General features: G+C 36.7%; 2 protein-coding genes across 2 annotated transcripts; one reads left to right on the forward strand and one right to left on the reverse strand.

The window, feature by feature from the left end:
- Positions 1–55: 55 nt before the first annotated feature.
- Positions 56–23,890, reverse strand: LOC149734021 (uncharacterized). Its single transcript, XM_089880398.1, has 17 exons — positions 23,284–23,890; positions 13,024–13,105; positions 10,284–10,375; positions 9,937–10,042; positions 8,252–9,800; positions 7,567–7,704; positions 6,172–7,375; positions 5,766–5,844; positions 5,096–5,170; positions 4,394–4,577; positions 3,967–4,040; positions 3,217–3,380; positions 2,780–2,925; positions 2,362–2,448; positions 1,931–2,066; positions 1,438–1,573; positions 56–1,099 (listed from the first exon to the last, which is right to left on the reverse strand). Exons 1-17 carry the CDS (start codon positions 23,787–23,789, stop codon positions 371–373), a joined length of 5,487 nt encoding a protein of 1,828 aa, XP_089736524.1. The 5' UTR covers positions 23,790–23,890; the 3' UTR covers positions 56–370.
- LOC149734022 (tyrosine-protein phosphatase non-receptor type 2-like) lies at positions 10,908–12,965 on the forward strand. Its single transcript, XM_089880422.1, has one exon. The coding sequence runs from the start codon at positions 11,183–11,185 to the stop codon at positions 12,491–12,493; it is 1,311 nt and encodes a 436-aa protein (XP_089736548.1). The 5' UTR covers positions 10,908–11,182; the 3' UTR covers positions 12,494–12,965.
- Positions 23,891–25,788: the final 1,898 nt, after the last annotated feature.

Here is a 25,788-nt window from a genome sequence, read left to right on the forward strand (position 1 = left end):
CGATCATTTGTATTAATTGGTCCACCACATATAGAATAAAATAACATAGCTTCAGTTTTTACCATTTTAAGTGGCTTGTATTTAAATTGGATAAGAAAATGCAACAAAAGAACAGAATGCCGTACATTATATGATGACAACATGTGAAAGAAAATGAATAGTTGTGCAAAGTAAAAAGTGATCAACAAAAAATACACAACTAACATTTGAACGAAGTGGTCAAAAACAGTTTCGATCTGGAAAATCACATCATTGTCCAGACAAAATATAAAAATCAATGCTTATCTTGAACTTGGAATATAAGATTTCTATTTCTTACATGATTAGATCTAGGGTTAGACTTGGCAGTGGGGTTGAGGGAATTACCCTGTCATATCTCTGGGACAAGGTTAGGGGTATTAACGGGGTTTTGAGATTCAGTAAAAGTGGGGAGTTTATTAAAGGGGGAGAAATCAACCCCATTTTGTTGGGTGGGTAACGAACGTAAACCACTGTCCGTGTTTATTGGGGCTAAAGGGGGTAACTTAGGTGGTTGCTTGGGTTCTATATGGTGGTTGTAGGGTGGTAGACATTCCATTGGAATGTGGTCCGAATTCTGTTTATGATTTTTCTCAATATTAGGAGTTGAAGTCTTTGGTAGATTAACTTCCATGGCGGGAGGTCTGGGCTTTTTAACTGGGGTTTGTGTTCCTGGGGTGTGGATCCCATTTACCTTTCCAAAGTCTTTGTATTCCTTTCCTATGTGGCCGGTCATACAGAAAGATGCTGTTAGTTTCTGCAAACAAGCAAGGGATTCTTCTCTATGGTCATCTATCACCGAATCACTTAGATTTTCCAGCAAATTTGAGTTTGACCTGGTTTGGTCAGGGGTCTCTGAACAGGTTGGAGTATCGGTCGTTTTCGGGAGAAATTTAACGACGTTGTCATTAGCAACAGGGGGAGGTAAACGAGAAGATTTTTGTTTCTTAAATTGTGGGATTTCTTCCACCTCGCCAGTTGGATGAACCCGAAGACCAACGTGCCTCGTTAGTGGTTTATCAGCAGCGACAAGGTCAATTAACGAGTTCGTTTCATTGAAATTTCGATTTCTTTTTCCAAACTGTGTAAAATTGTTTAATTATAAAGTTAAAGCCTATTTTTTAAATTTATAAAATGTATTCAGTTTTTAAGAAAGAGTTTTTTAGTAACCTACACCAGGTAACTAGGACATCTTTTTAAGTAATAAATCTTAAAATGAATACTAAATTGTTATTTTGCAATAACACTAACTTTTATCTAAGCCATAGATAAGAAGAAACTAGAGCTAAAGAACTTCACTAAATTATCCTCACGTGGCAGGATAACTTCATAAGTAATAACACACGCATATCACACACTTAAGTTCTTTTATATACCAAAAATATACAAATAAAAGTATTAATGGCTGGTTCTACATACCTTGTTTAAATCAGCTTCGGAACAGAACTTATTAGTTGGCATGGTTCGAATGTTACAACAATGCTCCAGTAAGAAATCAGCTTTGCTACAACCTTTTACTTGAAGAATGTCGTTCAAGAGATAATAGTTTGATCGACTGTGGAGTAAAATAACACTAAATAAACGAATGTAACATATTTAACCCACGTGGCAGAGTAACTGACAGTCGTTATAACACCGGTGTTCTGTTTTATACACCTTGTGCCCGCTTTTACTACATATGTTCTTTTAAGAATATTGTTTTTGCATATTTGACAATTTGGACAACAATCAGTGACCACTGGGTTGGAGAAATTGGCGTTAAGTGCCTTTTCCAAAGAAACACATGCCCACAATGGTAACAGCCCCATGCCACAAACTGAATCCTGTGGACTAGAACCAGGGACGCTAACCATTGGCTCATGGCGCTGGGTGTTAACAAATACATCACACATACATATTTGTACAAACTTACTCTGTTGTATCTGAAGGTTGCACTAGGTATGTATCAATAGGTTGTTCATCAAATAATTCAAACTCCATACAATGAGCTTGTGTGTCTTCTGCAGGTGGGTTGCCCATCAGATCATAACCTTGATCTTGTTTGGACTCTGCATGGAATTTGTTCATATGAGTAAGAAAAAAGTAAAGTGTGTATTTTATACTTTGTATGGAATATTTTAGATATTTTGCATGCATTTTCTGTAAATGCTACAAGGAATATTTGCAAAAAACGTTCAGAAAAAAACTGTAGTTTATCTTTACTTGGTAATTTAAAAGTCATTGGTTTATTCTACCGAAATGTATAAATTGAATAAAAGGATTGCATTTTCAGTTCGCAGAAAAACCGACATATCTGGTTTAAAGTTTAGAATTTGCGGTTTGCGATTAACAGGATGTTCTTACCAAGAACTGATGAGAACGGAATTTTCCATTTCATGTCGGAATCTTCCATCAGCTCCTCACATACTGGTTGTAATTCTTTCAAGTAAGCTAGGGAATGTATTAGTGTTATTGGACACACTTTAAACATAGTTTAATGTCTTAGAAATTCACTTTATTTTATAAAAAATAGAAAAATGTGTATTTTATTTGGATTTGTCACAATATGTATAAATAAAAAGTATTTTTATTTTATTATAACATTAGGTCATACTATTAGCTTCAATGTGAACGTAACCGCCTGTGTATGCTAAAAGCTACAAAAAGTTAAAACTTTAAGAAAGGATTGATGAAAGTATTTTAAAACTGTCCAAAAATTTGTGTTCTTGCAACTTTTTTATGGTATTTTTGTTCAAACCATAACATAATGTTCCATTATTACCATTTATAAAGTTTCCCATCTGAGTGCTACGAATCATGTTTTTGATGGAACGCCCCGAAAATTTGCTGAGTAATGGATCGGCACCGCATGACATCATAAGCCGAGTCATCTCGATGTGATCGTATTCAACCGCATCATGGATTGGTCTAAACATATTTTTTTAAATATTTTCTTGAATATTGTGTTTAAACAATAAAATTTATTGGTACTTCTATTGTACTGTTTGTGTGGTATAAAATGTTAAATGCTTGTTAAATATAATTGGTCTGCTTCAACAATGCCTATAAACAGAAAACTTTAAAACTGACTTTTCACTGTTTGCTTCAGGAACATTTACACAATTAATAAAAAAAATGCATATTTTTTGTTTGAAAATTTTAAATAGGTTTGTGTATTTTTCCACAAAAATAAAAAAAATCATACAGTTTTTAATTCACCTTGTCCCATCTAGGGAATTAAGATTCACATCAGCTCCAAACTGAAGAAGAAGTTTTGCAGCTTCAAGTCTTCCTTGTACACAAGCTTCATGTAAAGCTGTATAACCAGCATTGTCCTTTGCATTTACTGAGAACCCACTTTCTAAATAATGTTTCATGTTTTCCTGGAACGGATGTAGGTTGATTAATTAAGTGGTTGATTATTTATATCCTAGTGGATGGGAACTTGTATGACTTATCCCTAGTTGCCACTCCCATGCCCATAGTCTAATAGTTAAAGCTATTGAAGTGTGTGCAGTCATGACTTTTTGTTGGTTTGGTCAATTTGGTTTAATGGAAACTTAAGTGATTCAAGTTGTATTCATTTACAGTTGGAGCTAAGTTATTACATAAGTCTTTTGCTGTACATCAAACACACAAAGTGTATTGTGAATTAATAGACTTTATGTTTACTGTCGAGCTATGCATCATTTTATTTACACACTGTGTAGCTGAATATACGTCTAATATACAAATAAAGGGAGTTTCCTGTGCTCAGTTATGACAACAAGAAATAACAATAAATTAGAATATAAGATAATATATAGCTTTGTGTACAAACAATCTACATATTAGAACTAAGGTTACAATATGATTATATAAGAATGGTATTTATGACAAAGTTTAGGGCTGAGTTATAACGACGATCCAAAAAATTAAACAAATATACAATATTGTGGTACATTTAGGCATTGTTGTATCTTTACTTACCATATAGCCATGTCTGGCTGCTTTATGTAACACAGTCTCACCAATAGCAGAGTTACAAGTCAATTTCTTAAGATCTGAACAAAATAAGAACAAAGAATGTTTTGGGATGTGATAAAATTTTCTCATTTGTTATAGGATGATCTTTTAATAAAACTATGCATAAAGACTAAAAGACCAAACAACCAAACTTAAATAATCCAAACAACCAAACACCAACTTTTATTTTATATGGGTGGGGCCCTACAGCAAGGCAAGTAAAGTCAGGATATCTGGAAGTTGAATTTTCAAAGTGAAATGTCAACTCCTGGCTTAAGTCAGCTTATAGATTTATAACAAATAGAAAAGATGGTTGATGCTTCTCTCTATATATTCTATTCGGTATGGGTGTGGCTCTTGAGGAGCTAGGCCCATTCATTTTGAAGCTTACTTGGCGGCAGTGGTGATTGGAAAGCTAACTTTCGCTCTTTTGCGTTTATCGGTGTTGACGGTCGAGACGACTTTAAAAACAAGGGAGGTTTTCTAACACTAGAGGGAGTAGTGAAACCAGAAGTGCTCGGTGCCTCATGACTCGGCTGTTCTTTGACTTTTGGTGTGGATGTTAATGATTCATTCTGTAACACATATGTGTGTGTGATGCAACAATAGCTGGAGTGTGATGTCATAATAGTGGGTGTGGTATGTCACAGAAGGAATATGATGTAACAATAGTAAATCTCTATGACATAATAATGCAAACATTTTACTATGAATTTAATTCATTGTCATACAGAAATAACATTTATAATATTTAGTTTTTTAGAAGAATATATTTACCTAATACCTTGTACAGATATCTGACATATTAATGCAAACATATGACTGTGACTTTAAACTTGTCTGATACCTCAAAGAACGTTTACAATATATAGTTCTTTATAGGAGTTATTTGCATTTAAGGTGTAATAACGTCATACACCAAAGTAAACATTACGTAAAGTAGAGCACATAGCCAATAGAAATACCCGACTAAGCAAATAAAATTACAAAATCCAGCAAATATCCAGTTTCAGTAAACCAGTTCAGTTTATGATAAGCATTTAAATGTAGTTGCATATTAAATATGGAGAGAACAGTTTGTATAGTATTTTACCTTTGCCGGTGTGGTTTCTACACTGGTGTTGGGGCGTATGGGTTGGCTACATTCTTGCTTACTCTGTTGGGCTTCCTGCCAAATGTATAAATTCATTATTAAAATTAATCAGATTTGAATGTCATAAATAGGATCATATTTTAAACGCTATTGTATGAATCAAGTCAGCTCAGTTTATTTGATATTTAAGATTGATTCATAGAAACATATGGACCTGGTTACACCATGATTAGTGTTGGGATAGACGTATATAACAAATAACTGTAACTAGGTTCACACGGGCATGAAAACAAAATATTGTGTTTACTCACAACAAATACACAAGGTGTTAGATTCATGTTTTGAACTATGTCACTTTATACAACAACAAACTATTTCATTTTATTCAGTGTAGAATAATCCAATGTATTTTTAGTATTTCTTATGGAAAAATGGAAGGAAGTTAACATATCTTTGTGGGCTGTGGCTTTTAGCATTTAAGGAACAGTGGCAAGTTGTGGTTTAAATACCACAACACCACAACATACAGGTTATGTAACAGTGGTCAACTTTATATACAAGTTTCATACACGGATTCATTTTTTATAAGCCTCTGTTACTACAACATTGCATACCTTGCAGTAGAACCTCACCCAAATAGAATAAAATTATATAGCAATACCCTACATACCCTGATAGCAGCCTTTTGTTTTTCTCTTAACTTATGAATTGAGGAACTTCCAGGTGGACGACCTTTTCTTGCTCCTGATCTGTAAGTTGGAATATTTAAACTGTTTGTTTCTATGTGATATTTACAATGTGTCATGGTAGACAAATATATTATGATGTGAACAATGTATAAGCATAATGAAATCAATATTCTTTTAGTTTTTGGTATTTTATTTGATACATCCCATTTCTGCATACAAGTTACATCCCATGCCTGCATACGAGTTATAACAAATGCAAATATGTGGATGATATTTTGGACCATAGTAGTTTTCCAAAGGACACATTCGCTAACAAACGTAGCAGCCTTATCCTATGGTGGGCTACTACTTACCTGCTAAAATAATCTTTTAAAAGTAATGACTTACTTTGGCAATAGAGAGCTTTTGTTTTCAGTTTTAGGTTTTAAATGCGTCTTTGGGGTTTCAGTTTTAAGTTCATGTTTTTTGCTGCTTTTCGTTGGCGACAACGCTGAATTATCTTTTGAATGTTTTGGTTTTCTTCCAGGCTTCTTACGCTGTTTAACTTCTTGTTGTAGTGGCTCACTTTGAACTTGTTGACTTTGGGCCTGTACTACTGGACTGGTAACAATAGGAGTCTCATTTTGCAAGTTACTGTGCAGTGGCAATGTTGTACCAGCACCTTCTTTTATCTCCAGTTCTTTTTTAGCAGCTTCAAATGCCTGATTAAAAGCTGCAGCCTCAGATTCTGTGAACTCCGTACCAAACAGATCATTTCCCTGCTTTGAACATTCTCTATTTTGAACCGGGGATTCTAACTCATTACATGGCTTTGCAGGTCCTGTGTACAACTCAATAAGAGATTTAGAGATTCCAGATTGGCTTTTACTTTTACTTTCACCACTTTTAGTCTTGCAGACAATTTCTTTATGAAGTGACTTTTTACTTTTAACATCAGCTTCAAGCTGTGGCCGCAATTTTTTCGGTGATTTTATTTTTTTTCCATCTTGATTGCTTGTGTTTAATTTTTCAATGTTTTTCTCTTTCTTTACCTTCTTGGACTGGCTTTCACTGCTGTCGGACTTTGTTAAATTCTTCTTTTTTCTTTTCTTTTTTACCGGGGAGTCATCACTTTGGGATTTATTTAACTCATGTTTACTCCTTCTTAATTTTTTTAACTTCCTCTTCAGTTTTGTTTCCTTGCTCCTTCCAGAGGACGCAGAGCTCTCCACTTTCTTCGGAGACAAAGTTTCATTCAAGTCATCATTACAATTCTCACTAGACATGGACTCGCTTGATATTTTCCGAGATTTTGCCTTTTTCTCTCGCAGTTTCTTGTCCATTCTCTCATTTTCAGAATTCTTTTTCAAGCGACGACTTGGGAACGTGTCGCCATCCGAGGCTGATCCCTCACGATGCTCATTTAGAAGTGATGCAGCTCTAAGAGAGGATTGCCGCATCGGACGTGAGGATGCAAGACCAACATCCTTGCTCTTCTTGATCAACAGTTTTTTCTTGGAAGCACAAAAGAAGTCTTCATCACCAGAATCATCATTTTCAGGCTCTGAGCTCGAGAAATCTTCATATGGCCATTCATAAAAATAGTCATCCTCTAAAAATAAACAAACTATTGTTTTATTCTCTTCTTACAGTACAACATGTAAGAGGTATAGGTATGGCAGTAACCGAGTTTCATTTTTATTTGACATGAAGTCTAATTTTAAAAAATGAACAAGAAAAATTACAAAACACTATCGTAACCATATATTAATCTTTTCATAATTTTACTGCAATTCTACAAACCAGTTTCAGATTTCCTTGGTCGTTTTTCCCTCCGTGGTGTCCCTGGTTCAGTAGAAGCGTTCCTTGATAGATTACCTTGAGCTTGGTTTGTTTCGCTGCTGTTTGAACGGCCACTTGTGGAAGTGCTTAAGCTTGTAACTAAACACAAAGCAAGATAAATTGTAAAATTCCCAAGTTAGTTACCCACATTCACTAACTTGCATAATTGGTAATTCATAGGCATACATTAGGTGTGTGAAACAGAACACTCGTGTTTTAACGCCTGTCATTGCATTCATTTAATCATTTTGTACAACCACTTATTGCAGGCACAAGTTAAAACAAATAAGTAAGACAATTGTATCTAAAACGTCTTTTAAAAAAGTATGTGGATTTACAGGCCTCCTTGAAAACAAAATAAATATGTCAGTTGTTTTCCAGAAAACTAATTTTTGTTAACAGTTTGTTTTTTGTACATTAGTTTTCATAAACCTATTTAAAATATTAATTTTTAAACTGCTCTTCTGGTAGAAGCGTAAGATTTATAAGTTGTAACAAATGCTTCGTCAGGCAAATGGCAGGAATTTTTCCACACCAGATAAGCAGTTTCAAAAACTCAACCTTCTGAAAAGCTTGTAACCAAATACGTATAAGAAGTCAATTATAGTTATATACATAAAAAATATTCTTTTTAACAAAACTATACCTAGATCCAGTTTCCTTTTTCGGTTCTTCTCCTCATTTTCTTTTTTCTCCTCTTTATTTGGTGACATCGCGTTATTCTCTTCTCTATTAACTGGCTCTGAAATTGGTGACTGAAGTCTTTTTTTTAGTTCATCATTGCTGTTCTGCTGTATATGGTCAGGGGTGGAAATCTCAGTTGTAGGTTTAATGGCAGAATCATTTTGAAGACTATGTGCATTTTCATTGGTTCTTGGTTGTGGATGGTTATTTGTATGTTTGTTACTGGGATGAACTGAATGCATATAAGGGCGCATGTCTGTGTCTGCTGTCGTCCGCTTTTGCCCATTTACATGTTCAGTAACTTTATGATTTTCCTTTACATAGTTATTTGGAGGAATATGCTCGGAGCACCGACGATCCTCGTGATCAACAGGATGTTGTTGCTTCAGGAGAGGTTGCTCTGATCTCTTCCTTGCATCATTGTGAACAGAATCCTGGGGTTTCCACCCATTTTTATAAGATGACCCACTATCGTGACTTGATGATGGTGTAATCGTGTGTGGTGGAATTTTTTCCACTTGGTGAATTGCTGGTTGCTGTGGCATTGGTATATGGTGGAGATCTGGCTTATAATGTGATGGTTGCACTAAGGAGCCATGGTCAGCACGGTGGGGTAGGATTTCAGTTGGGTTAGGGTATCCTGACATACCAGGTACCAACCCAGGTGGCATTAATGGGGGGTAAAACATAGGGTAGGGGATTTCACGGTTTGGGTACATGTTAGGGTAGTAGGAGAATGGTGTGCCTAGTTTTAAATGGTTTGCCATTGCCGTGTCTGGAATTCTGGTGTCTGGTTGAACATTGTTTAGTTTGTAAAAGCTTGTTCTGAACGGTGAATTGATTTGTGCAGATAATGCATACGAGGATGAAAGAGTGTTTGTAGAGGGTGGGATCCTTGAAGATGACTTTGAGAACTCATTTACCAAGAATGGAGATGTTGATTCAGTTGCTTGTCGCTTATAGTCCAAACTTCTGTTTGAGAATTCATATTTTGGATGACCCATATGCCCTTTGAATGGACTTGGTCTTGATGGCATTGGAGAATGCTCTCTCTGGGTTTGAAAGTTTGCTGGAGAGTGTAGTTTAGCTCTTTCATGTCTTTGTGGGTACTTGGTTCCATTTAAATGAAGTGAATTTGAGTGTGGGGAAGGCTCTAGTGCGCTAGATTTCTGGTAATCTCGAAGCAATTCTAAGCTAGAACTGCTTTGTGGTGTCCGGGGAAGATAGTCAAATGGGCTTGGAAAATTGTCATATGAACTTTTATGTGCAGACACTGAATTTAAATCAGTATGTGACGTTGAATGCTTCATCAATGGCATGTGATAAGCTGATGAAGTATGCGGCTCATATAGCTTTCCAGTGCTAAGGTGGTCTGATGAATGAAATGTTTGGCCGCTGTTTAACCCGAGAGGGAGGTTTGAAAAACCATGAACGTCTGATAAAGATGTTCCAGCTAGACTGTGGTCTCCGTGAATTGATTTTACATTGTTCATCCATTCCATTGAAAGTGTCTGCCATTAAAAGTACCTCAATGTGTTATTTATAAAATGGGCCATTCCAATAATAGTCATTATATTGTAAATTATAAGAAACTTAATTGTTCAAAGTATCACGCTTGTTTGAACTAGTTTTAGCAGGTATAGTAACCTGATTCGGCTTGCTTCGCTTTTTGGGCTGGATTTTTGCTTTCATTTCTTCTAAAGGAATTCCCTTTGGCTTGGAATAATAACCGGCAGGATGACCATGTTGGTCTCTGTAAATAACATGTCGTAGTATGAAGTGTGACCCCGTAACGATTAAGACTAACATTGGAACATACACTCTAGAATAATGGGCCAAACCTGACCTAAACCCCAGGTCCCGCATTCCTGCCCGTAGGGCCTTACCCAAATAGAACAAAACGATCTGTTTTTTGTTTAAACAGGCATATTGGACAGTCCTATTTAAACAGCCAATACAATATATACACAGTCACGTAACACGAATCTGTTTACCTGATCGTAATATCTGCTCCACACATAAGCAAGTATTCAATGGTGTCCATGTATCCCAGTTTGCAGGCCAGATGCATTGCTGTGTAGCCAGTCTGAAAATATGTTGTTTAAGAGGGAGTGTGGCCAAACTAAACCAACACGCCATAATTTACACTTCTCGCTAGTTTAGAAACACAATTCCCGAGTTCTTGGAAAAAACTATTGCGTCATTCACATGGTGATAAAATGGAGTAATAGCTTTCTCGTTATAGTTAGCTATTAATTCGTTGGTGAAAACACGAGTAGTGTAGTAATGTAACATTTGCTCAGTTGAGCTGTTATTTGTGATAAGTTTCGAGCTCAAAGGTGTTTAATTTGCTTTAAAGCCAGTTGATTAAGCTACAAACTAGAACAAGGGAATTTTACGAGGATTGGCGCGCTAAGCTGTGACGCAAAGGCGCGTGGGTGTTCGAGGTGCGATAAGCATTGTGTGTTCGCGTCAAGGCGCGAGAGAGAAAAGAGAAGAAAGAGAACGGAAGAAAAACGAACGCGGTAGTCTACAAACTAGCGCGCAGTCAAGCCTGATGACGTATCTGGCTTTGTGCGTCGCCGCGCGATGTATCGTTTAGATTCGGAGGCAATTACTAGTTTTATGAAACATAGTTGTAAGCGCACTGTGCACATGCACCGGATAAGATAGCTAATCATGTTGCTATACGCGCCACCGTAATTAATTTATGATAGTGATGGTACAGTGTACCTGCAGTTTATGTTATGCAACGTATTTAATGCTTTAGCATAAGCAGTTAAAACTTAAGACCAACAGTTCTGTTAGTTTTAAATGGTATGTGGATTTGCAGATTTAATTGTTTTATATGATTTGTAACTGAACATGTGCTGGATTTAAATTCTTGTTTAGAATGAAGCTTGGAAGAATGGATGAGCTTGTATTTGCAATTGAGGAACAGCATGGCTGGGATAAATTGTTCCGAGAAATAAAAGCTACTTCGGCTGCCTATGATTTATCTTGCAGGGCTGCCAGGTCTCAAGAAAACCGAACCAGGAACCGGTACAGAGATGTCAGCCCATACGACCACAGTAGAGTAAAACTAGTGGGTGGGCAGAATGATTATATAAACGGCAATCTTGTGGAAGTGGAGTCTATTGGTAGATCTTATATCCTGGCACAAGGTCCTTTACCCAACACATCAGGACATATGTGGCAAATGATTTGGGAACAGAATTCAAAAGCAGTAATCATGTTGAATAAGATAATTGAAAAAGGAACCACAAAATGTGACCAATATTGGCCGATTAATCCAATTCAACCACTTTGCTTCCTAGAAGATGGATATGAAGTTGCACTTTTAAATGAAAAAGACAACATGAACTATATTGTACGAGAATTAGAGCTTCGAAAGCTTAAATCAAGTGAACCACCTAGAATTATCTACCAATTTCATTACATCGCATGGCCCGATTTTGGCGTACCAGAGTCACCCACTGCTTTTTTAGATTTCCTTGCTTGTGTAAGAGAGCATGGTGTGCTTGATTCTAATGTTGGACCTCCAGTTATCCATTGTAGTGCAGGGATTGGCAGGTCTGGTACATTCGCCCTCGTGGATACATGCCTTGTGTATCTTAAAATGGGGTTGCCCTTTGATGTCAGAGAAATTTTGCTAGAAATGCGAAAATACCGCATGGGGTTGATACAGACACCACAGCAGCTTCGGTTTAGTTACCTCGCCATTGCTCAATGCGAGAGAATCTTGAAACAGGTTACCCATAGCAACGACGAGAGTGAGAATTCTATTTCTTCCACATCTGAGAGCGAAGGGGAGGAAGAGGAAAAAGAGGAAGAGCCCAAACAGGAGGATCAAGCTCCAGAAGAAACACCTCCTGAAGAATCAGATCCTGAAGAACCGAAAGAGAACAACAGGAAAAGACATGCAGAGCCCGAACATTCAGTAGAAGAAAAAAGGGGAAAGCAAGAAAATAATATTCCAGAAGCAACTCCAGCCGAGCCTGTTGTTCTCGAAAATAACAATGTTAAAGAAGGATTACGGCAGCGAACAGTGGCTGAAAAAAAAGCCGAACTGAAAGAACGGATTGAGAAAATTAAATCCAATATGAAAGAAAGTGAAAACCAATCGCCGTGGAAACGTTATATTATTGGTGGTATTATAGCAACTGTTGTTGTAGGATTTGCAGTTCGTTATTGGTACGGTTGAAGCTACACTTGTTCTATTTAGGTTGTTGCATTTCCAGACACTGCTGTGACTTTTAACACTTTTTATTTTCCCTGTGCTTGAACGAATTCTTAAATTCTAGCAAAACAAAATCAAATAAACAAGCACGGTTGTTGTACAAATAAATCCTTGATTACTCAGCAAATGGTTAAGAACCTACAATAGTCATAAAGGCAGTGTGCTACCTCTAAATCCATGCATATACACGGTCAAAAAGCACGACTTTTATATCTGAATCTGCATATTGCTTCAATAGAGAAATGGGGTAGCAATCAATCATACAAATAATGTATGCTTGACCGACCAATAGTTTTAAACCGAAATAAGTTAAAACACCCCAATTTTGTTAACTGGCCACCAAAACCAAATTTGTGTTGAATTTTTACTCTTTCTTGTTACTCATGTAGCGTTTATTTTACGATTTGTGTATATATAAATTTCTTGCACTCAAAAATCTGATCTGTGTTAAGTATAGTCCATGGCAAGTTTTAAAATGTTATTACTCCTCTTACCTCAGTGGAGTTTACATCCAAACCCTTCTCAAGAAGTTGTTTGATTTCGAGATTATTTCTTGTTTTTACGGCCTCCAGGAGTCTGCGGATGCAAAAATATTTTATAGCGGGAGAAAAAGGTTGGTTGTGTAACACCATGCGTTATGTAAGCGCGCCTCAAACGTAGGTAAAGATAGCCTCCGGTTATAAGACGAATGCAGCCTTACTTCGTATGCTAGTGCTTTGATAATAAAGGTAAACAGCGATATACCGTGTGCTCAAACATACATGACATAATTTGTTGTGTCACATTTAATCAGAACATAACTACGTAGATACTACGCTTTTCAATAAAGAATATAGATAGGTCAACCACATAGGAGTAACGCGCTACGAATACCGCCATGGTCGGTTAGGGCGTTTTTTTACCAAGAAACAGCTAAACCGCCCAGACGACACACTTAAAGCGTTGTGGATTTGTATTAAATTTACGAGAAAGAATGTGACTAAAACGCGGTTAGAAACGCGTTTATTTCCTTGTGTAGAAATGGCACACCATTTCGTGCGTGTGTAATAAAGCAATTTTTAAATGAGCGACTTGCAATAACCTTGTTTTCGTGAGTCACTTGCAAATGAATAACACTTCGAACTCAATGCACCAAGCACATTCAAAAAGGCAGGGTGAGTCACGGTCATTGAAGAATAGATTCTACTTTTAAAAACTGGCAGAAATTAAGGTTAAACCGGGTTGTTTTCAAGAGAGTGGCTTTTCAAAGAGAAGGATCTAAACTTAACTCAAAACCACAGCGAATTGGCTTGGGTGTACATGTTTCCAAAGCCAACGTGGTAAACCAATACGTATATCTGATCCTTATGCTCGAATATCAGTAATGAGTCATGCAAGTTATGTCCTTCGTGTCCGTACTGATAATAATGAGTACCGCACCAATGCCATGCGGTGACTGTCAAGCTGCAGATAGCAATTGCTGTGTTACGCGCTTATATGCATGGCTGCCGTGCTGTATGTCGCGTTGTGTAAGATGGTAATACAGCCTAAGGCTGGGTAGCAACTTAGAACGGATTCTTGTTGAGTGACGATGTCGTGCAGTTGCGAAGAAATGTGTAAATATAAGGCGTGATGTGTAACATGACTCGTGGTAGGACCAAGCTTGCTTTCCTCTACTTATCGATCCAAATTCTACGAAAAACTAAAACGGCCGTCGTCAGCGTGTGCCAACCGCACGAGCTCTAAAGACGCACCCAGCCAAGTGTAAACAATTGACTTTTAATAATCCTTGATGTCCGCCAATTAAGCATTGAGGTGGTATTCGAACTACCGAAGTTTCTTGAGAGGTTAACGGTCTAGCAATATCACTGCGTGTAATTTACTTGGGATAAAAGCAGAATGAATGTGACAGGACCATAGTAAACGGGGCTACTCCAAGCATTTACACTTACAGACATTTGTTCATTCTTTTCAGTAGTCGAAGCATTAGCCTTTAACTTGAGACATAAATTTATCTAACGAAGGTTAAACACTGTTAATCTAAAACGAATTCAAATGCTCAAAGTCCGATTTAAAGCAAACACAACCCATTAACCTAACGTGGTGTAGTATTGAACCATGAGAACCATTAGCACGTACGCCAACGTTATATCACTACTAGACGCATTTTGGAAAGCTAGACCGATTTAACAACGCAAATAATGAAATACCAGGGCTCATGGCACATTCAAAATATAGTAGTGTGGGCTACAGGCAACGTCCGTTTTTAGCAATGCATATTCTAGGTCATGGGTGCCTGAAAATAAATTTATAAAAACAGAATGCTGTTAAATGCGAAGAAATGGACTTTTACAGACTTGGACTTAGGTTTAGATTAAAGTGCTTGTTGACCTTTACATCAATAATTTCTATGCACGTTAAACCACAAACCTAAACCAATATGGTTATACGACGCCTCAAAACAAGCGGGATAAAGGAGTGGCTCCCAGGCACAATACCGGGAACTGTAACGTGTTCTGTGCAGAATATGTATCATAACATACGCGCTAAACCTACAGAACGCCGTACAGGATATTCATAATGCATATTGACGAGGACAAATAACCTTTTTCCTTGGAATTTAGGTACATTACCAAGTAAAGCTGACAGCTTAGGAAAGAGAATAATTTATTTAAAGTTGCTTCAAAAACTGAATGTAAAGGGTGTCTGCTATTTTTTTATCATCTAAATTTGCGTTTTTTCATTGAATTTGTGTCTCTGCTTTTCTACATTAGAACCCGTTGCGTGAGTTTAAATGTTTGTAAAATGAAGCAGAGCAAAGCAAATGCCATTGGTTTAAAGTTATAGAGATCGACCTGATTCGCAAGACTGCAAACCTGCAACTATTCGACTGCCACAAAATGTAAAGTACATCTTTAAAAAGAAAGTAGTCAGATGGATTTTACGCACTGAATATATCACAACGATATATAGCTGAATTACAATTTGAAAATAGAAGCTTAATTTAGACCTTTAATCTCAAATGTAATGTTTCATAGAATCAAGACTTTTAAAATCTACAAAAGAGTTAAAGATTAGTGTCCATAAACATTTGTGTCCCCGAAATTGGTTGTTTTAGAAACACACATTAGACCAGAAAGCAAAGAAAGTTTTTAACCCTTTTGTTTAGTTGGCTTTGCCATTCAGACGGCCTACGTATCGGGTAGCGAGTTTGTGGTTAAAAGGTATTTGGCTTTTGTTCGTTCCTTTGCCGCGCCTCACTGCAGGTTGAGAGGTAAAACTGTAAGTGGTGGGGAGATATAATGCACAGGGAGTTAAGTGGATAAGGTTTCTAGAAATTCACACCGCGATACGGCACTAGAGAGTTCAATGTATGCTTGACTGTTTAACAACATTACAGAACCTCTGTACCATACAACAGATTTACAACGGAGAATCTAAGTTACGTGTTCAGAAGGAATTTAAACGACCATGCGAAACTTTTGGTGATGTTAGATGCAATTGTTATTGAACAATAAAAAGCTGGCCTAATCGCGCGAATCACGAAACTCTTTTGTGTATAATGGACCAAACGACTGAAGAAAAGCGTCGCGCTGCGTTCTCGTTTATTCTACTGAAGAGTCGAGCTGTGAGAATTGAATCTTCGCTTTTGGGGACAAAACCTCTCGCCCATAAAGATAGAGTCTCTCGCAACTTTATCTCGTGTCAAAGAGTTCTCTCGCGAGCTCTCTTCCGCATTTCCACTCTCTTCCGTCCCTCTCTCGCGTCGAGCGCATTCTCGCGTATATTGTTTGGCGTCTAGTGTCGAGTGTCGTTTTCTGACTGCCGCAGAAAAAAGACGGGACTGCGAAGGAATGAAAATCAAAAACGAAGACCTATCCAAGACCCGATTTGTTGTTTGGGTTTTCTAAACGCCGTGCATACAACATATATCTTGGGCTGATTACAAAAAAATGGTGTGCAATCAGCATCAAAATCTTACTTTACAACACTGGGTCGTTTTTCTTATACCCCAGATACACACGGCGTATTTATGCACCTCATGCTCACTGTCGTGTTAGATCGTGAGTGTCTTTTTGTACAGCAGACCCACATAATGTATTCCTACAACTCATGCTAAGTTATAGTTGACTATGGGAGTTTTCTTATAGCAGCGTTTAATCAGCAGGCCATCTCAAAAAGTTTAAAAAAACTCTACACCTAAATGGGATGATGATAACGTTAAAGATGAATGCCAAGTGCAAAGCGCAAGTAAAGCAAGACAGGTGCATTGGTGTGTATGAAGTACACCAGGGACGCAGCTACTGTGGAAATGTTTGCAGGTCATGACATGAATGTATCAACTGGGAATACAAAGTTAACTTCAATGAGTAGCTCAAGTAAAAGGGGACAGACCGAAAGGTGGTAAAGGGACACTGCATGTACACGAGTTCGGTGTAATATACAGAATATATTTTTATTTACTGGAATGTATTGTTCTGAGGTAATGGCCAACTCTGGCATAAATCTAAACTCATTTATTCTCGCGTGGCGTGGTAGCAACAGTTGTTATAACACGGATGTTCTGTTTTATACACCCCGTGCCAGTTTTTACTAAGGAACAACTGACGTTAATTGCTGTCTTACTTAAGTTTGCCATACGAAATAAACTAGATGTTCGCTGGCAATGGCGTGCAACAAAATCAATACTCGCTTGCCAAGTGACCCACATAGTAGGTTGTGAATCGTGTACAACGGTATTACAAATGTTGACGATATGGAAAGAGGAAAGTATATGATAACACGGCCAGAAGAGCTATTCCAACAACAGCGCAATAATATTAGAGAATTTTGTGCGGGTAATGCATTATCATATACACAGTCTTGGCACAGTAAGAATATAACGACTGCAACGAGTAAGAAAAGTAACGAAAATTATTGCTTTTCGTTTAATCCTGTTTTAAACTACACCTATACTGTGGGGTAAGATGTAGAGTAGGGTAGGGGAAGATAGGACACATTTTCATTATATTTTCTGCTATTACCAGCGCGTTTTCAAAGTCGTAAAGATACGTTATTTTTTCAGTAAAATTTTTTTGTTTACCACCAAATGGGACAAATAAATGAAAACTTGGACTGCTTTACCACAACCTACTATATATTAAACGTAAGACAGAGTGACTCATACGGCTCGTCCGCTTTCGTATTAACAAAATCTGGCCCGTGAGCTAAAATACTTTGCCCATCCCCTATTTCAAGATGAAAAAGTTCGTGATAAACTAAGTAGTCGTAACCATATATATGTAAACGTCGATTTAATCTAAGAGATAAATCTTAGCATGGTTAGGGCTATGTATGCGTTAATGTAAAGAAGGATAGTGCACATGAGATGTACGTTGTTATATATGTGTGGTGGTGAAAACATGCGATAAGACGTTTGGGATTACTGTCAAGTGTAAAAATAGTGATATTTTTAACGTCGGGACATCAATGTCAAATACTGTGGGGTAAGATGGATACCGTTAGCACATTATATCTTATATTTTCTAATATTGTTTTTAACAATAAACAACGCTCTTTTAGAGTCGGACCTAATTCTGTAAACATTCTTTGTTTTCTACCAAGAGGGATGATAAAATAGAATAGACAATTTTGATAATAATTAACAATGTTTAAAAATCCGATAACGATTGCAAAGAGCAAATTAAGTATCAGCAACTGACTTAACAATTGGTTGCTTAAATATGAGGCTGCGTGGGTGTGTAGAGTAGATTGAAGTTGTTTACACACCTATGATAAATAAACAAAATAGAAGTTTAAACAATTTAAATGCTTCGAAACATGTTTTTGATATTTGTGGTTTTGTGAACTGGCTTAGGTGTAATGTGGAGCCTTTACAAATTAACACCAACTTATACTTAGGAAACGATGCTCCATGTTTATATTCTCTTCATCTCTTGTATCGTCTCATTTGATAGTAAACAAAGAACATTTACAAAACTATATAACCGTATCATTAAAATAGCGCTGTTAATTGTTTAAAATACGTTAAGAATTTTATTTTACGAATAAAATACAACAGCAAATACCAATCACAAAGAATATATTCCACGTTTTCTGCAGCGCACTGAAGTATAAGTTCATTAAAACTCTCGCAAATTTTAACGCGTCCCAAAATTCCACGCACCAATCACCTGCCGCTAATACAATTCACGCACAAACAAGGAAATTACGTCATTAAGTTGTCGAAGCTCATCGCTTTCCATTCGTCACGATTTAAAATGATTGTTAGAAAGTTGGTACCCTTAAAATGTGGTACCTATACCCAATTCGAATCAACTGTTATAACCTACCGCATATTTTGATTATCGATTCAAACACAGTATAGCGAAGATGAAATCATTCACCGCAGACCGGAATTAGCAGCAAAACGACAGTGGCTAAAAACAGGCTTTATGAAAAGCTCGATTAAAATACCGAAGTCAATCTGAACATCGTGTATTATATTCTTTTTAAGTTAGGACTTTCGGCGGTTAGAGATGCTAGTACCTGGGATTTAGGGCACAGTTTGCCAATCACTCCCCAAAACAAACTGTATTGGCTACTATTGCATAGAAAACCCTTCAGTACAAAACCATACATACGGTTCATAGAACAAATCAAAAATCCAGGGTAAAAACAGACAATTTAAATACACAAACAAATCAAAATATTAAACAAAGTCGTCACAATTCTCGCACAGACAACGATTGGTCGATATTACCTGTTAAGAATAAACGCCTGTATACCCTTATTCTATTCGAATCTATTCCATATAGGTAGGGTCCCTAAGGCGAGACATGCCATGGAACCTGGGATTAGACTCTTTAGTGTTAATAGCTACTTAAAATAATTATTAATTTAACTTGATATATTAAAAGAATTTTGTTTATTGCATAAAAGCTACAACTCCATTTATGGCACAAATAATCACTGCATTCGGTAATGTTGTACCAAATAAAAAGATAACACCTATATAAACACATTAGCGTTGAAACCTTAGTAAACTACAGCAATGTAGAAGCACTATAGATAGGAATGAATAACACTTATTTATACTTGCATGGCGGCGTAACGATAGTTGATATAACACGACTGTTCTGTTTCATACACCTTATGTGTCAGCTAAAATTTCTTTTACACTTTACGTTCTGACTTTTCGGCGTCATATTTAGGTCGTTTTTGATCGTATAACTTGATTAGGGCGACCGAAAATATTGCGTCAAAAATAATATTAAAAAATATTGGCAGTATTTATTTATCCATACAGTAGAAATATAGCTACTACAATAATATGCCTTTGTTTATTTTAACTCGATTTTGTGATATAACTAACTTGTATAAGCGATTACTTCAGTTGTTTAATGCGTAACTCAGGTATAAGGTATTGAGAAATAGCTTTTATAGTTCACAAACAGGTTTATTCTATTAAGAGACGATACTGCTTGTCATGAAAAATTTATACAAACAAGCCGTAGATGACAACAAAGAAATGTTTATATTATAATGGTGCTACTGCATTGCATGCTTTAGTCTAGCTGGGACAATGGTGCAAGCTGGCTTAACCCTCGTAACGGACAATATTAAACGGCAAGCACATATATAGAGCTTATGGGTACAATATAGTAGGGGGTAAGATAGGTTTTCACCTATTTTACAGTTTCATATGGAAATAAAAAAAAAAAACCACGTAACAAACGTATAACTATCTGGTGCGCTTTTTTTTATGATTCAGAAAACATTACCCAACGTACTTTCCAAACCGTAATATATTTTGTTATGTTCGTTTCTTAACCCATATAGCGTGCCGTTACAAGCATTTGTATCCGTAGCTATACCCAGTAGTCAATAAAATATGATAAATATACCACGGTTCGAAAAACATGAAACGAAATACAGAATCCACAGTTTTGAAGCTGTTTCTCAAGAAATATGAGCCTGTCGTTTATCTGAATCGCTGAATACGTGTTTACTGCTGAAGTGCTAAACATGCTAAATACATATGGATTCATGCAGCGTAAAATGCCTTTAAAGGCACCAATGTTACCAATTCTACGGAAGGCTTAAATTAACGACCATTCTAAAATTAGCCGCGTACTAACATGACCATTAGCATAAGTGTGATAAAAACTGCAACAACAATTGTAATATTTTCTATAACACGCGTACTCCCTTGGCAAAGTACAACGTCCATACCGCCACCGGTATGAGAAAATCCCAGCAAATCATAAATTCAGCATCTGTGTGGTTTCATATTTAAGCTTTCTTTACCATAAAGATATATAGCCGGTGGCGAAGGTGGTCGAAGTGCGACACTTCAGTTTTGCGTGCGGTTATTTAAAATCATAGAAGCTATTTTTGAATGTGAAACATTTTCCTAATTCGTTTTAACGGGTGATAGTTATAACTTTCCACCAATCTTCACGATTTATACCAATTGCTTTAACATTCTAACTAAATCATGTTATACCAAATGCAACTCAAATTATTGCATTGGAATGATTAAATCGCCCACCAAGTTACATACGTGGTAACTGGCCGGCTGGCGCGGTGTATGAAACAGAACACCGCTGTTACTTACAAATTACAATGACCGTCTGTTTGTCCGCCACGCGAGGATAAACCAAGTTAAATTTGTTCATTCAAATAAACAGTTCAGAAACTGAACCCCGTGTCCATGACAACTAGCAATTAGTTTGGCAATTTTGTAGCAAAAACTCAGCAGCAATGAAATTTTTATAATGGGTAGAAAGATAGACTGAACGTGATAATACGGTTATCCTCCCAACCACGTGATAACGAGAAAACGTCATCAGAGGTCATTCAGGGGTCATGTAAGGCACTGTTCCGTGAGTATTTGTAAGTCGGGTAGGCAAATTGGAAATTTATGGGAGATGCCAAAAGGAGTATGATATGCTTTAGCGGTTTCCTGGGTACAAGAGGATATCTTTATGTCTCAGCACTTTTTAAGTTTTGGTACTGTGGGGTATGATGGACACCGTTAGCACACAGTATTCTATATTTCCTGGTCGTATTATCAACCAATTATAACACTTTTTTAGAATCGAAACTATCTTACCCCAACCTATAATCCTGCTTTATTGAGGTATGGAAAGTAACCGCAAAACTACAGATTTTGTATTTTTTGAATGTTTTTGTTGCAAAATAACTACCGGAAGTTAAATTACGTCATAACAACTGTGTAATTTAATTTTACCCAAGAAGTTTATTTCAGGTTGAAGTTGAAACTTAACGCGATTGCGAGGTCAAACAATTTGTTACGTCACAATTGAAGCGCAACTCGAAGTTCTAGCAAGTCAACAATAAATCATGTCGATAGCACTAGGTATGGTAAAGTAATTAAAGCAAGATGCAAAATTACCATAACTTGGTAACTGCTGGTAAGCGGGCACGAGGTGTATAAGGGCGAACACCCATGTTTTTACAACTGTTGTTGCCCCACACGAGGATACAGAAGTCACATTTATTTATTTCTAGATTCATCGAGCATACGAAGCAATACAGCAGTAAAGGAACTCTAGGCTTTAAACTCGAATACATAATTACGTATTTGGCAACGAAAGACGATCCAGCAAGTCATGTACACCTGCCCAATGTATCTCTAGGAGCTTACCACGTCACTCATATCTCTTGCTACAATTCAGGGCAAAGAAAGCAAACGTACCAACAGGTTTCCCACAGCTGCTCTTAATATTTCGCTTTCAATATAAAGAGACAGAGGAGGACATACAGCGATTACATATTCCTTGCGTGCTGAAAACCGTTGCCAGAAGCTTGTTTTAAAGAGACAATTAATTCGGTAAAATTTTGTGTTAAATCATTCTAACTTTGGTTTGGTTTAAATAACATTTTTTAGCAACTTATACAACACATACATAGGCTATACTCTAATTAAACCAACTACTAACCCAATACACACAAGGACCTGGACCATACTATTACTTTTAAGGTACAACACAGTTATAGCCTAGGAGTGTTCTAAACTTTTCGGGTTAATGGCACACTCGAATTCTTTTAATCTCTTTACACCAATTTTTAAAACTCGAGATTTACAACTTTACACAACACGTGCCGAAACTGGTTAATAAGTGATTTTAAATTAGTGAAACCGCGCCACACAAGTCTTTCACGTCAGACATTGTGAAAACTCGTTAACTTAATTCAGCCAACATAAAGTTAAATTACTACTATACCCTGAAAAACATGCAATAATAAGATACGCATTGGAGTTTTAGGATCGAGTTACAGTTACTCTTAAAGTTTAATCATCCGAATTAGTTCTTTGGTGATTCAGTTTAGTGGTATGAACAAGCGAGCAAAGGCGAAATTTCTCGCATATTTTAACTAACTACAGATTACCAAGTCAAACAAAACGTTTCTCACTGCAATAACAACGCGCTAACAATACATCAGCCAAGCATGTGCATGATTCCTGCGTTTGTGGGTTGTATTAACTGTAGCAGTGGTTTTATAATCGATTTCTGCAAACAAAATTAGGCATTTTCGCGACTAAATTTCGCGCAAAAAGTAACAAGATCTAGACTTTTTTCTAAAAAAATGGGTGAAATTAAAATAATAATGCATGAGAGTTTCATTATTAAAAAAATGTCACCAACTTCATAAAAAATTAACTAAAAGTATTTAACTAAAAAAATAATTTCAACAAAATTAACTGAATTTTGTTTTGTTTCAAATACCTAAAAAGAAATATCTACAAAAAGCAAACAAACACTTACGCGTTTGAGTCAGGCGTTCTATCGTCTTTGTATCCTTTCATTTTGACCGTAGACAACAGCGGAGGCTCCCCGTTTTGCGGGTGACGGTAAGAGTGTGGTTTAGATGGATGCACAGATGATGGTAGCGACCTGGAGATTGATTCTTGACGTTGTTCGTTCTGTCTCCGAGATACGCTCATATCCACAGCATCTGCACGACGATGGTGCGTTGCTAAACCTCGGGTCGTGTCGTTCTCCCACGGCATTCGGCCTGGTGGTGTTGGAGTGTTTAAATTGTGGTCGTTTCGGTAATTTTGGTCGTTTCGAAATCGTAACAACGACGGAGAACTAGCACTGCTTTGACCGAGGTTTTGACGATAACTGGCTGATTGGTCCCAGTTTTCTGAGCTGTTTGAAAGGCCTCTATTCCTTTGATTAAGATCCGGCTGATAGTTCGGTATTTTCGGCAAATCTTTTTGGTTGTTTCGGCGAAGGTTGTCGACCGGTTGCATAGTAGGATCGGCCATATGAATGCAGCAGCAATAGATCCAAACTAAAGATAAGAATCTCGTAAAATCGACATCAATCTAAATCTACAGATACAGCTGGAAAACAAGAAAAGTTTGAATAAAACCAAAGGTTTAACTTTAAATTTTTGTGTCTTAATTTGTCATCCATGTCTTTACTAAGAACAAAGATTTTTCGAAGATCAAAGAAAGTTACTTTGTATTTGTGTGTTACAAACAGACCAGTCAGAATAAAATCGCTGGTGTTTAAACAAGACTGATTATGTGTAAATCACATTTCAAAAAGCTACAAATTTGATCTTTTGTTAGGGTTACATTTTTTGCACATTGTTTACATATAGTGGGCTGGGGAAAATGGGACAACTTTGGAACATAATATCCAAATATCCTGTTCGTGTTTTGAACAATTAACAACGGTCTATGAGCCGCAAGAATACAGTTTTATATTTACTTGAATGTTCTTTGTTTACTCCCACATAGACTGAAAAGGTTTCCCATTTCCCCCCACCCTACTATAATAAACAATAATCGTCAAGAAATGAATTCACGAAACAACCATTGTCGTAAACAAAGCAAAGACATCGACGCCTACTTCAAGTGCTGACGTAATTATCGTGCTGGTACATCTGCGCTGGTCTGTAAAACTTTCAATTTTAGTTACAGCTTAACAGAGCTTTCAAATTTAACTTTATGTGGTGTCGAGGGTGTTAAGCGGTCGAGACTTACGAATGAGCCAACACAACGATAAGCGATCATTTGTTCCAAACATTTTTTCGATTTTTTGTTTTACTTTAAAATAAAATATAAGTTAAGAGCTGTTTTGAACTCACACCAATGTTCGCCGTCATACCAATGGCTACGCAACATGTATAGCAGTTCGGGTAATGGGAGCTCCGGCTGAAAACCCATGTCGCCTGACAGTAGAACCTCACCCATATAGAATATAGATACGTTTGTGGCTAACGAGCAATCGGTATTTGCTTTTCGCGCTTTTGAAATATGCCCGTTTCCGTCGCTTAAAACTATAGAAAGGTATATGACGAGAAGTGATAGCTATCTCAATCGAAACAATGTTCACTATGTAAAAAACAAAAAATATATAGTTTTATCTATAGTAAAATTCTTTCAATTGGTCACAAAACAGTGATAGGAAAACTTAAAGCTTCCGAAACATAATGTGTTCGACACACACGTTGCTAAAATTTTACGAATAAGAACAGATCACATGGATTCGCTCGCTGATCAAACATTATAATGACTCATTTGTTGGAACGAATTTCATGGCTGGGTGGCGAAAGGTCTAACTTGGCGAAACTTCCGAAACGTGGTTTCGAATTTACTACTAAGGTGGTCCGTGACTCCGTATGTTATGCTTTAATTTACCATTGGGTCACTTTAACCGAAAATACACAATTTCGCGACAAAATGCCATTTAGAGAGAATATATATCGCCTAATGTGTGTTATTTGTTGGGCTTGAATTCTATTTGTTACATATTTCTTATAGCCTTTTTTTACAAAATGTTATACTTTTTTATGAAACAGTTTAAGTCGCATTCAATTACCTACTTAACTTTTAATTAGGTACGTACGGTTTTAAAAACGAGTTCTACTTTTTGTATAGTAAACGTCACTATTAAAAATACAACATTCGCTTCGAAAAAAATACCGTTTTTTTCGTGACCTAATTACCGTCCGATTAATAAAACAAATATTTTAAATATTTGGCTAAAATATGGCGCTGTTAAACTTTTGATTTAGGTTGTGCTTTGCGGCTGAGGGTGTATAGAATAACAGCCATTCAAAGTTACAAACTGTGACCAAATTTCGCCGACTGCGAGTCTTGAAATGTAGTAGAACGAAACAGCTACGAGCTTGTGGCGTACTAGTATTATGTATCTGGGGTAAGATGGATACCGTTAGCACATAGGTTCCAATATTTTCTAATCGTGTTATAAACAATTAACAACTATATTTTAAAGTCGTGGAAATACTAATAA

This window comes from Ciona robusta, chromosome 7 (assembly GCF_009617815.1).
Source record: "Ciona robusta chromosome 7, ASM961781v2".
In the NCBI taxonomy this organism is placed as follows: Eukaryota; Metazoa; Chordata; class Ascidiacea; order Phlebobranchia; family Cionidae; genus Ciona; species Ciona robusta.

What these genes read in the sequence shown, in the direction of transcription:
- LOC149734022 (XM_089880422.1), top strand. Translation starts at nt 11,183, where the DNA reads ATGAAGCTTGGAAGAATGGATGAGCTTGTATTTGCAATTGAGGAACAG.
- LOC149734021 (XM_089880398.1), bottom strand. Translation starts at nt 23,789, where the DNA reads ATGGCCGATCCTACTATGCAACCGGTCGACAACCTTCGCCGAAACAAC. An exon ending in ACCAAGGAAATCTGAAACTG is followed by an intron (nt 7,376 to 7,566) that starts GTTTGTAGAATT and finishes GTTTATTTTTAG; the next exon opens with AGGATGACTATTTTTATGAA. An exon ending in CAACCTTCAGATACAACAGA is followed by an intron (nt 1,574 to 1,930) that starts GTAAGTTTGTAC and finishes TTTACTCCACAG; the next exon opens with TCGATCAAACTATTATCTCT.